This window comes from Leptonychotes weddellii, chromosome 5 (genome assembly GCF_054177405.1).
Source record: "Leptonychotes weddellii isolate Sample4059 chromosome 5, ASM5417740v2, whole genome shotgun sequence".
In the NCBI taxonomy this organism is placed as follows: domain Eukaryota; kingdom Metazoa; phylum Chordata; class Mammalia; order Carnivora; family Phocidae; genus Leptonychotes; species Leptonychotes weddellii.
The window spans coordinates 57,072,496-57,085,949 of record NC_138373.1 but is presented as its reverse complement, the minus strand read 5'-3'; the positions used below and the strand labels follow the sequence as shown (position 1 = coordinate 57,085,949).

The following is a 13,454-nucleotide window of genomic DNA, read 5'->3' as shown; positions in this document are numbered from 1 at the left end:
CCTGCCCCCTTGTGTCCTCCACTCCTTACCCCAGACCCTGGCCCTGACCCTCCTGCCTCTCTCACAGGTCGGCAGTGGATAATGCAGGTCTCAAGAGAAAAATAACCTCTTCAAATGGCCACAGCCGCGGTCCTGGCAACCGGGCCTCTGAACGCTAGGTAGCTTCTGCCTGCTCCCAAGTCATAGCTGTGCCCTAATCCAAGCCAGCCACTCACAAAATGCATCTCACAGGAGGGGTGAAATGTGATTGCCTGACAACGATTCGATCCTCTCCTGCCCCGCAGGGCAGGGGCGCAGCCTGGAAACCTGTTTCCTCCTGAGAATGAGTGGATCTGCCCCTTCATATGTGTCCATATGGAAATGATGTCAGTAGGACGACCCGTTTATTTAACAAATATCTATTGAGAACCCACTGGGCACAGTTATCATTGATGTGTGTGTATTTTAAGTTTCGACTTGAGAGTCATCTCTAAAAATGCCCCAATCCGCAGAAAGGAGGCCTGGGCCTTTCTGCCCACTCCATTGCTGACGAATGAGGGGGAGCTTCCTTCACAACCAGGTCCCTACAGGCTCTGGGGCAGGCAGTGAACTGAAGGGACAAAGCCCATGCTTTCAAGAAACGTACCTGCTTGTAGGGAGAGATCGAGAACCAGTGTATGCCAGACAATAATAAATGCTAGGAAGGACAAAGAAAGCGGAGGAGGGGTTGGTAAGGATGGTGATGGTGGAGACTCGGGTTTACACAGCGTGACTCTTTGGACAAATCCTCGTCTCCCTGGGCCCTCGCATCTCCTGTGTAAAGTGTGCTAAGAAAGCGATCTCCTCTGTCTTTTCCCATTTTTACATTGTGGGGTCCTAGTAATCCTGCTGCAGATTTCCCCGCGGCCCATCTGGAATGATTCCTGTGCTGCCCTAGAATCACAGGAAAATGTTCTTTTCAAAAATGTACGGGTATTCAAAAATGCATTTCATGTATTTCTCCCTACTGTAGAGCTTGGTGGAGCTTAGAGGTAATCTAAATAACCCCCATTTTACATGTAAGAACGTTTGACCCAGAGGCCATATAGCAATTCTTAGGCAAACGTGGACTGGAGGTGTAGGAGTCTTTGTTCCCAATGAATGTTTTGGTTTTGTTCTTGTCCGTTTGCACATCTCCTCTATGATGAAAACTCAGTTTCATGAACAGAAACTTGGTTATGGGATGCATACTTTTGAAAGCATATCCCTGTGTCCTTTTTACTACTATTGGGAAAGTAGCAATAAATGCTCAATAATCAGTTAATGAATGAATTTGGGTTTCTGAGCTTGCTTCTCTGTGAATGAATATCAATCACTTGGGCTTACGTGGCAGCGAGCACAGAGGCAGGTTTGTCTGAGGTACAAAAATGTCCCTCAGCACGCACACCAGAGCCTTACTTTATCAACATTTTACCTGTGTCACACCTCCCCCTACACCGACATGAAATCCCTAATTAGCTTTCCCTCTGGTTGCTAAACTTTCTTCACTTGCAATTTTCTTTCAGAAAGCAGAAAGGAAATGGGAAGAGAAAAGGCAAAATCTGGACCACTATAACGGGAAAGAGTTTGAGAAGCTACTAGAAGAAGCTCAGGCCAATATCATGAAGTCAATTCCAAACCTGGAGATGCCACCAGCCTTGGGCCCGCAAACAAAGGGTGATGCCCCAGGAGACAAGCTCGAACTTTCAGGTGAGGCGCTCACCCAGCTGAGCAGGCTGGCTGCCCACTTAAGCACATGCTGGCCGACAGGACCAATCCCTCACTTCTCAAGAATTTTATAAAATTGTGAACCTGGAAGCACAAATCCTCAGGTATCACTAGATTCTCACTCTTACTTTTTCACCAAAACCATAGTAGGGAAACTGTGTTCTGCGTTAGGGCACTAGAGTAGTGCCCAGTAAGGTAGAATTTAGATCCCTAGCTTCTACATTTCCTATGAATTTATGACACTTCACAGCGCCAGCTGGGAGACTATGAGGGCTGCATTTAAAGTAAGAGCTTTTCATGCGCTGCAGGAAGAAAAAGCCAGCCTTTATGAGCTCCCAAGGGGATATTAGATCATAAGGCAAAATGGCATTTTTTAAATCAAAATTATTAGATTGTATATTGAACCAACTAAACTATGGAAGTTAAGCATCGATGTGTCACTAATAACATAAAATAACTGTTAGAAAACCCAGCCTACTAAATCTCCAACCAACAAGCACCACGCCTTACTCTGATTTCAGAGCTGTGTACAAAGACACGATTTTACTTGCAGCCCAGTGTCTCGGAGCCACATTCACTGACGCCTCGTCCAGGAACTAAAATTAATTTGAAAAGGAATCGCCATCCTAACTTGCATGTCCAGGAACATGAAAGTAGATACAGTTTATAACCACTGAAACCCTGTCTCAGGTTTTCCTTCCCCAAAGCTGCTCTAAAATCCCACTCATGGAAACTCTCCCCATCAGTCCATGCTAAGTTTTTCTACCTCCTTTCCCCACCTGCTGGCTGTGTGAGGCCTGTTTAGGGACCTGGAGGGTGAAGCAGCATGTGCCCGGGAAGGAGGGGGCCTGGGAGGGGCGGCTCTGCTCTCCCCAAGACAGCTTTTCTCCCAGAGTTCCCGTGAGGAATTTCTCATGGGTAAGGATCTACCCCCTTCCATTTCTATCTGGCCTAATCTGGCTCTTCCCATTATTAATTTTGTCAGATAGTCCCTGGATGTTTTAGAATCACAAGTAAATTATAAAAAATCGTTATAAATTAGAACTGTTCCTTCTCCATGATTATACAGCAAAAATAATAACACTACATTTTGTTAATTTACCGCGTTTGGGCTTCTTATTCGTTCAGATTAAAAAAAAAATTGCATGAAGTATTTTTAAAAAATTAGTCTCCAAAGTATTTTTCACTCAGTTAAAATGTTCTTGTTGTTCTTTTTGTTTTTATTTTTAAGTAAACCCTATACCCAGCGTGGGGCTTGAACTCACGACCCTGAGATCAAGAGTCGCACGCTCCACTGACGGAGCCAGCCAGATGCCCTTGTTTTTTGTTTTTTTAACACGTGGCCTGATTTCTTGTCAGAAAGAGTCCACTAATGTACAGGCTACCAGAAATGCATAAGGGTACAAGCCGTTACCTGCAAATGTTGGTTTCTATCATTTTTACTTATTTGGCATGGATGTTATTTTTTTTATTTGTGTTTACTAATGAGGTAAAATTCTACACTGAAGGTTTAAAAAAAAACTTTTTTGTATTTCCTCTTGTGTGCGCTGACTACTTCGATAAAGGGGATGGACCAAGAGCTCCTAAACATCAGTAGAAAGTTTTAGGGACTATAGCCTCATTCTTTGTTAAAGAAAAATTATTCTCAGAGCTATGTGTTAAAAAGAGCAAGGAAGACTTGATTCAAGACCACTGCAGTGGGTGAGAAATTGAACTCGACTCTGAATGCAGCATATCAAGGATAGGGAGGTTCTTGCTAAAGGCTTGGATGTCCAGGGTGGGGAATGAAGAACCCAGTCAGATGTCAAGAACGGGGGATTCTTGCTATATTGACTTAGTAGAATTCTTTGCTAAAACTGGGCTGAGCCGACCAAGGGCAAAGCCTAATGGAGAAAAGGGCTCAGAGGAGCCTCACCAAAGCTGGTCAAAGAGGCAGTCTTTTGGGGGCACCTGGGTGGCTCAGTGTTAGGTTAAGCGTCGGCCTTCAGCTCAGGTCATGATCCCAGGATCGAGTCTGCATCGGGCTCCCTGTTCAGCAGTGAGCCTGCTTCTCCCTCTCCCCCCTGCTCGTGCTCTCTCTCTCTCTCTCTCGATATTTCTCTCTCTCGCAAATAAATAAATAAAATCTTTAAAAAACAAAACAAAACCAAAACCAACAACAACAACAACAAAAACAAAGAGGCAGTCTTTGTCATTACACAGGAGAGGAGACCTGGGCCCACCTGCAGGGCCCATCAGCCTGTGCCAGTCCCTGGAGGGACCCACAAAGCTGACGAGGCCATCCCCAGGCTGGGCTGCTGGCTTAGGCACCAGCCAGGTGGCCCAGTGCTGCTTGGGCCTTGTAACCGGCACCCTCAGGCATGAGACTAAAACCGGCCACTACACGTAATCGTGGGCATTTCACCCCGATGATTTACCCACATCCTTATTATAATTTTAAGTAGAAACTCCTCAAACAGCTCTGACTAGGTTGCTCAGAAGAGACAAACACATTCCAGGGAGGGCACCTTGTTAGAGAGAGCTGGGGCAAAGCCCACTTAGAAGCTCCGGACCGTGAATTCCTGGCTCTCCCGCTTTAGTGAGCTCTTGGGTTGAGTGCTGGTGAAGGGCAGAGGTGAGGAATATTGATAAAGGCAGGAATGGGGCCCACTGTTTAAATTTTATTAAGTGCCTTTTTGGGGCAGTTTTCTGAAGAACGCTAAGCAGATATCTGCATTTTCTAATCTTTGGTGTCTATCCTAATTTATACTTCTGCAGCTCCGTGTTTACTGCCTCCTTTTGTTAGCAAAGAACCGTTTCCAATCACACAACTATGACCAAAAATCCACTTTCTCCCTGACTTCATTTTCTGTTCCATCTGCCTCCCACTTGCCTTCTGGCCCTTCAGTGGCCAGATTCTTCTAGCATCCCCTGCTCCAACCCCTCCTGCTCACACTGTCTTTCAGACTTGAGGGACGGAGGCTTTAGAGGCTAGGCAGGGGGCTCTGGATTGGTCTTTTTTTTAAGATTTTATTTATTTATTTTGGAGATAGGGAGCAGGAGGAGCAGAGGGAAAGGGACAAATAGACTTCACACTGAGTGCGGAGCCCGATGTGGGGCTCAGTCCCACAACCCTGAGATCACGACCTGAGCCAAAACCAAGAGTCGGCTGCTTAACTGAATGAGCCACCCAGGTACCCCTGGATTTGTCTTTAGGCTCCAATATTTCATCTCTCCAAGTAATACCCAGATTTTTTGTTGAATAAGGATAGCTTGTACTTGCATTGCATTTACAATAAGCCAGTAAGCATGGTTCCAAATGCTTAACGTATATTAAGTTATTTCATCCTCACAGCACCCCAGTGGAGAAGATCATAATAATACCCATTTAACAGATGAGAAAACCGAGGCAGAGAGAAGTTAGTTAACTTGTGCAGGATCTTTCTGAGATTTCAAGTCAGTCAGGCTTCAGGGTCCATACCTTTAATCATCACACTAGGGAGAGACTAGAGAAATGTTTAAGTCAGATTGCATCGAGTTTCTAGAAATACACTGTTCTGGACGTTATCTTGCAAAGATATTATTTTTCAATGATACCCTGTTTTCCAGAAGACTCTCCAAATCCAGAACAAGACTTGGACAAGCTGGGGGGTAAGTCCCCACCTCCTCCTCCCCCACCCCCTCGGCGGAGCTACCTGCCAGGATCAGGGCTCACCACCACGAGGTCTGGCGACGTGGTCTACACCAGCAGGAAGGAGAACACCACCGCTAAGGTCTGATGGGTTAAGCACTGGTAAACTGGTCTCTGGATTCAAATGATACCCTTAGACAAGGTTCTCTCTATTCTCCTTTAGAACACAACAAGTAGTAAGGCAGAGAAGGAGTGAATTGACTAAGCTATATCACAGGAAGGCCCCACAGATGGGAAAATGTCAGCTGGTGTTATTGGACTAGACTCAGCACTACGAGCTTTATCCTTACTTGACTTCTAGCTGCAACAATGTAAAATGCAAATCACAAGCTACTTCCCCAGCAAGGCGGCATAAGATTGAAAATGAGGGGTGAAGAGGAAGCCAAAGAAAGACCATCTTACAAAGCTAAGTGAGATTAGCTAACATAGGTGTGAGAGTCTGCACAGAAAGATGCTCGATGAGCTTCCGCTTCCACTTCACTTGGCAAGTTCTCTCTTTTGTGCTAAATGTGAAATACAATTTCTGAGGAGATGTCGCATGGGCGGGCCTTTCTTAAAGGCACCGAATGTTGAGTAGTTACAGTTTTATTAAAAATCTTCCATCTATTCACCAAAATGACAACTTGTACGAACGAAAAACCCAAACTAAATGCAAGGGGATATTATCGTCTTTGAACTCGATTTGAAGAGTTAGGAAGCCAACGCACCAGACAGTAAGGGAACGTGTGTTCTCATGATCTGGCCCTCTTTTCACCAGCACCTGCAGGTGTTAAGCCAGTATCTGTGATTTGAATCTTCCACAGGCAAGCAGTGAAGATGCTCTACCAAGCCCCCAGGCTAGAGCCACAAAATGTCCAGAGGAGCCTGCTTCTGCCTGGACCCCATTCCCACCATCAGTCATTACCTCCTCCTCAAAGGATGAGGAGGAAGAAGAGGAAGGAGACAAAATAATGGCAGAACTCCAGGTACGTGGATGAGGTGACTTGACTATGGCTCCTTGCCTTCATATCTAGGACTCTCTGGCTGTGTCTGTCACAGATTCATTAGCTAGAGAGGGTTGGCCAGGAGCCTTTGGACTTAGGCCCCCAAAGCTGCGTCTTCTGGCCTTGGCTTCCACTTTTCCAAGATGGCGCTGAACTAGGCTCTCGGGGTACCTCATGACATGTGTAAGGAATGATCATTTCACAAAACAGCTCGGGAAGTTTATACAGAAGATCAATTGCAAGTTTTCCTAGCTCTGGCTGAGAGGATTTGCTTTCCTTGCTTTTAGTCTTAATACTCGGCTTCATTTCACAAGCAATTAAGACAGGGATCAGAAATACCAGCCATTGTCTTGTCTTCATAAGGACTGACTAAGGCCCACTTCAGGTGGGGTCCCATCCTTTGGTTTTAATACTCGAATGGCTGCCCTTTGGCCTTCTGCTCTCCATACCAGGCTCGCATTCGGTGTCAGTGTCATCTTTCCAAATATTCTGACAAGTTGAATGATTCCCATTTTCTTTGGCCTGTTTGAGAAATGATACTTTACGTATTAGTTTTGGATTTTTATTTTTTAACTAATTGACAGAGTCCATCCATAGGATTAAGGATGGGGTACAGAAACTAGACTCAAAGCTTATCCCACATTCAAATCATGGCTGTGAATCTACCTTGGCTGTACGTTCTAAGAACTTTTCGAACCAGAGACATATGCACAATTCCCAGACTAAAGTCTGTTCGTAGAATATTTCACTTTGACCCATACTTATTGTAGGATTTTCCCCCCCCTTTGGATGGCCAGATGGTCAGGCCACAAGCACATGGGGTTCCAAAACATGTTGCCTGTTCACCAGTGTACTCATGGTTTTGTGAAGGCCCCACAGGTCCGCATTCTTCACGTGGAGTAGAGAGACTTGCAAACCGTGTCATTTCTACCATGGCAGTTCTGTTTTGCCTTCCTTGGTGGTAACTGCCAAAATTGGGCTGTTTGGATTCACAGGGCTGCTGGGTTGATTTATGAATATGGGTGAGTCCTTCCGAGCCTCACGAAAACTCCCAAACTGGCCTGGGACATCCTTCCCACCAATCAGCTTGCAGACAGGTGTTCCGAATGGTTAGAGAGTGTCATTCGTAAGAACCATAGATTGCTAAGGTTAGGGACGCAGGCAACAGTTGAGAGCGTGGAGGTGTCCGTCACTCAGTGATCCAGTAAGGACCCCCTGGCTGAGGACAGTGGCAATGACAAGCCTGCTGGTTGTTGGGGGATCGGGCCTTGTCCAAAGATGTGGAGGCAAGTTCTGGGACCATTCATTGTAGCATCTGTCCCAAAGCGTGGTAAGAATTGATCATGGCCCAGTTTGGTTCAAATGGATGACAAAGCACTAGATGATTTTAAATCCGCGCAAGGTGAGCAGTCACTACTAATCCAAGAAGCAGAGACTTTAGGCTCGTGAATAATCCTGCACTAGCCCCCAGTCAGAAGTCATCTATTTGTTCCAGCTTCTTAGAGCTCTTGGCTTGAGAACATTTCCCTCCACTGAGGCCTACATACCGCGGATGCTTTCTTTGAAAGTTTTCAGAGGCTGGAGTATTTGGCTCCTTGTTGTAGTATTCGTGGTTAGGTAATACTGGTGAACAAAGGGCTGTAAGCCTAACTTAGCCAAAGCCAGGCAGCTCTCCTGCGGGGGGCAGGGACCCAACCTGCTGCCCCAGAAGGTCAGCCGCAGGCTCTGGACTTCGATGCCCCGAGGCAGGACAAGGAGCAGGTGCGACCTCCAGAATGAAACTGTGGGGCACCTGCCTGCTCCAGGGTACCAGGCATCAGAAGAAGCCACAGGCTCCCAAGTCCAGGGTCTGACAGCCCAGTGGAGATGGCGAGTGGCTTTAGTGGGCATCTCCAGGGCCAGCAAGGACTGGGGTGTCTGAGGGACTGCAAGGGGGAGCCAGGGCTTCAGGCACGGGGAGTGAGTGGAGGAGTAGGGGGAGAGCAGGCCGGCAAGGCCCCAGGCATCACCTTCATTCGTATTTTAGGACCCGTCCTGAAATGGTCAACTTGGTGCGGGCATGGGTTATTCTTTCTGCCTACAGAGTTCTTTCCAAAGGAGCATACTTGACATTAAGAAAATATGATGCAATCATTTGGGATTTTTTTTCGTTTAAATAACTGGTCTTTAGTCCCAGGTGCACATTCAAATTATCTGGGGGAGTGTTTTAAAAAAGAAAAAAGAGCCTCTGAATGAATTATTCTCTGGGTGATGCCTGGGTAACAGAATTGTTTTTTAACAAGGTGACATGTAGTTGAGTTGAGAACCACTGATTTCAAGAAGCTGGACGCTGGGGTCCTTCATCTTTCTTGCTTTCACGATCGTATTGTCCCTCCCACTCTCTGCCCCAGAGACACAGTCTATGCTTTCTGTCCGTCTGAAAACTGGCCTCCTTCACCCCATGTTCACGTGAGCCGGCATGGGTTCCTAGAACCAAACCTGATAGTTTTCAGGGACAGGGCTAGAGGCTCGGGCAACCCCGAGGCTGCTCAGAATCCCCCCGGGTGCTAAAGGGCATCATCACTTTATTCTAATGCACTTCAGAACCCCTCAGAGGATGGGTGTCCCTTACTACCGCAGACAGTGAACTGGTAAGGATTACTTTTGATGTACGATTGAGAGGTTTGCAATATCTTGTGCCCTTTTTTCTCTGACCTCAAGAAAGCTGGTTAAAAAAAAGAAGAAGAAGAAAAGAAAGAAAATGACCGAGAAAAAAGAAGGATAGCTTCTTGTCTTAATTCATTTACATATTCAACATTTTTTAAAGGTCAAAGCAAGAAGCCCTACTACATGTAAATCAGGTTCTGGAAGAAAGGGCATTCCTTTCAAGGCTTCTGTCCATTAATCCTGCCGGGCGCACATAGGAAGCCTTTGCCCCTGGCTCAGCATTCAGCTTTGCTGCCTGAGGCCCAAATGCGGAGCCCGTTTCGCAGACGCTGCCTCCCTGGCCCCGTGTGACCTGCATGCAGGCCTGGGCTCAGGTCTCCGTGTCTCTGGACTCTGCCTCTTCCCTCCTTCCTCCTCCCTGCACCTGGATCCCCGTTAACCTCGGTATTTTAATCCCTCAGGCATTCCAGAAGTGTTCCTTTATGGATGTAAATTCAAACAGTCATGCCGAGCAGTGCCGGGCTGACAGTCACGTTAAAGACACTAGGCCGGGGGCCACGGTCCCACCCAAGGAGAAGAAGGTAACGTGGTGGTGACACGTTTGCCACCCAGGCCGATGGTCCTTCTTTCCTTGCGCTGACACTAACACCACTCCTGCGTTTGTCCTTCTATGCCCTCTCTTTTTTTCTCTCGCCTTTTTTTTTTTTTAAACTAATGGAGACACAGCCTTAGGTTTAATCAGAGATTAATCAGTGACCTCAGTGTTCCTGCGCACAGCACACAATAGTCTGTGCAGCATTTTAGGCATTATCTTCCCAAACCGAAGAGTATACGTACGCCTTGCAAGATTTTTCTAGAACTCCAGGAAAACAATAGAAACATCGATCGAGTGTGTAGCACTTTTTCTAAGTTTTAACAGGTCTTCTAGGTCCAACACACCTACATCAGAAGTAGCTGCAGACCTTGGATTCTGGGAAGAAAACACACGGCAGAGCCGTATGCCTGCCACCATCCACAGGTGTGTCCTCATGGGAACTTACACATGTGTATTTGCACACATGCTCGAGAATACCAGACAGAATTTTTGTTAAGTACTACACATTCTCAGACTATACCTTGCAAGACAGTAAGTCCAGTCTGGGTTTAATGCTAATACACATTGTGGCATCCTAATGGCTTCAAGACAGATGTCCAGGCTCTGAAACAAAATTTGCTGTCGTTACCTAAGTACCTAAGGGAAAGGACGTTGGCCTGATTGAATGTCAACTCTTTAAGTCGCATCTAGATTTTTGGATGTAGAGCCATCTTATCTGACGGAAGCCTCTGTTTACACACCAGGATTGAAAGCTTATCATGACCAACTCAAGTCCTAGCATTTTTCGCCAGGGACGTTTATTTCAGAAATCGAAGGTTCTAGCATCCCCTAGATAAAGTCAAACAAATCAGCCACCGTGTAGCCTACTAGCGACACCAGGTGGCGACCTCAGTCCCTGTATAAGAAAGCTCAGTGATGGGAGATAGAGGATCCCAAGTCAGAGGGCTGTTCTAACATAATCCTTCAAGAGATACAGTCCTGGGGCTTATAGCTCCCAGCCGTGAGGCCCTGCCAAGGAGGCTGGCCTCCTGCTCCCTGTCTCACAGCCATCGCAAGGCCTCCTGCAAACTACATCTGCCACGTAACTGACATATAACACTGTTACAGGCCAGGTGAGGGGGAACTTCTGTGCACCAGCAGAGGTTATGAAACTATTATTGATAAATCTTTCTCATGAAGAAAATCTCCTGTTAATTTGGATTGAACCCATGACACCATATTGGAAATATATTGCTCTTTCAGTCTGTGGGATTGCCCTACGTGGCCTTACTAAAACCAGCTCATGAAAGGCCCTCGGAGACCCGGGGTCACAGGGCATGCCTGGGCTAATGGGACTGTTTCTGGCCAAAACGCTGCCTGGGAACCGGGAAGTTCTGGAAGATCCCTCTAGAGACAATCATTGTCTCGTAGAATTTTGCTAATTGGCGAAAAGGTTGCATGAGATTTCTTGCCCTGCAATTAGAAAGCCATATCCTTCTGGTTTCGTTGATCTCAGTCGAGTTCATCAGATAAGCAGGTCTGTAGTAAGAGCCTTGTAGGGACGTTAGTGCTTATTGTAGATCATTATACTCAGTAGATTGACCTATTTCATAATAACCATGAGTATCGGACTTGTACCCAAATTTGTATCATTATTAACCTCTCCGTGGTCTATTCATCTACTCTTCTATAAATCAAATATTTCTTTAAAATTTTCTATCGTCATGAAGCGCTAGCCTAGTACTGCACTTGTATGCAATTTTCCTATAACTATGTCTCTGATGATTTTGGTTTATTGCCCATATGCATTTTGAGCCTGCTACACAGTTGTCTGAACAATCTAAATCTAAGGGCCTATAAGCAGATATTAAGAGGCTTACTTACCTTTTACACAGAGTCTTGACCATCTGAGAGCATATCTAAGATGTCATTGTGAGATTACATGACATTTGTGACCAAGCTACCCTGGATAAAGTTAATACACCTGCTTTGATACACTCATTCTTTTTTCTAGCCCAGTGACAAAAATGACAGGTCATGTGAAACCTACCCTTGTGACATCTTTATCTTAGTGGCTTTCATCAGAGTATGCCTGCTACTACATCCGTTTTAAAATACGTATGTTCCTGGGTGACATTTGAAATACTTAACAATGGGTGTGGCATGGGCTGGGACCGATCAGAACAGAGGCCAACACATGTCAATTCCTTGTCCATTTCATGGCTAACTTCTCACCCGAGTCCTAGCAGGGTATGCTAACTCCATGTTTGGGCTCAAGACCTCATTTATTCTTCTTCAGACCTTTTTACTGGATGTGTTAGTTGTTTAATAACCCAAGTTTAAAATCCCACATTAGACCTGACGTTGTTCAAGCACACCAGCTGAATCGTTGCACGTATTTGGAGGCCTTACCGGGAGGAGGGCAAGTTAAAGAGGAAGGTGTTGGGTGGCTAACGTATCTTGTATCCTGTACGACGTTTCCATGTGATTAATACTGACTCTGTTGTTTGTGTGTTAACTCCTTGAAGGTGTATGGATGCTCTTTCCATTTGTAACAGGGTGGTGGGATTGCTCGGGGTTGACTTTGGCGGGGCCTGGTTATTGTGCTTTGTTATGGTGTCGTTGCTTTAACCAAACAACTTCCTTGGGATTGTGTTCCATCTATCACCGCCTCTTCCTCTCGGGCTTCAGCAACAAGAAGAGAAGGCAGCAGTGCCTGGGAAACGATGAGACACGGCTAGTGTTAGTATCACGGCAGGGCCCGAGGGGACAGACACACACATGCCGGAAAAGGCCACGCTGCCTGGTCAAGCACTGTCCACACCCGGCCCTCACCGCTGGCTTCTCACGCCCTGAATCTTGGTGAGAGCCTCAGAAATGGACCTTCACTCCATGTCGGAGGATTTGGAGACTAAAAGCTGAATTACGATGTCACGACCATCATTTTAGTCTCACGTGTCTGCTTTGGAAATGTTTAGACATTTTGGCAACATTACCATTCTGAATTTGGATTTGATGATCGCCTTGGGTATTGTTAGTTTGAAGGCTGTTGTGACACGTTACGTGGCGAGTCCAAGTAAAAAACTGCAGATCCCTTTTCAGTCTGTCCTTTGACCGGGGAATAATTATGGGGTATTTTTTCATCTCCAAGTACCACACCCAACAAATGCAGAGTCCTTATAGGACAATTTCCATAAGAGAAGCAGAGATAGTACTGAAAGACCTAGCTGGAAGGGACGTGAAAAATCTCCTGGTCTAGTTCCTCGGTTTATAAGCAAGAAAACTGAGGCCCAGAAAAGTGAAGGTAACACAGTTAAGTGGCAGGTCTGGATTAGAGTGAGAATCTTCTGCCTGCCGAGATACTATGCTTTCGACAGCGACACACCCCTCTTCCCGTGTTAGATTCTGCTAGGCTCACAATCAGATGCTGGAAAGAGAACGTGTTGATACAGAATCGGTCCCTTTATTCTCTTAACTGCTCCCTCACAGAATTCGAAATACTTAAAACACTTTGCTAATTGAGATTTCCGTCTTGTGCAAACACAGGGCATTTTTGGAAGTTGGAGAACAAAGCAACCCAAGGTAAACAGAGCTATATAGGTTTTGGACTAGTGTGTAACAAATGTGCTTGGCCCGCATGGTTTGGAAGTATTAAATTGAAGGAACAATTTAGTGATAGTCCACCTTGGGGGGATGTGGTTTTGTGGAGTAACATGTCCTACACTATTCTACCAGAATTTGGAATTATTCCATGAAGACGTACGGAAATCTGATGTTGAATATGAAAATGGCCCCCAAATGGAATCCCGAAAGGTGAGTTTAGCAGATCTGTGTTCCAAATGATACCGTGCAGATT

At 45.9% G+C, this 13,454-nt stretch overlaps 1 protein-coding gene across 1 annotated transcript in view; it reads left to right on the top strand.

The window, feature by feature from the left end:
* KIAA1217 (KIAA1217 ortholog) overlaps positions 1–13,454 on the top strand; it is a 283,978-nt gene that overhangs the window by 265,433 nt on the left and 5,091 nt on the right. The window contains exons 14-18 of the mRNA XM_081818914.1: positions 1,524–1,707; positions 5,314–5,477; positions 6,199–6,360; positions 9,486–9,605; positions 13,334–13,411. Coding sequence (XP_081675040.1) covers positions 1,524–1,707; positions 5,314–5,477; positions 6,199–6,360; positions 9,486–9,605; positions 13,334–13,411 — 708 coding nt within the window. The remainder of the gene's footprint in view (positions 1–1,523; positions 1,708–5,313; positions 5,478–6,198; positions 6,361–9,485; positions 9,606–13,333; positions 13,412–13,454) is intronic.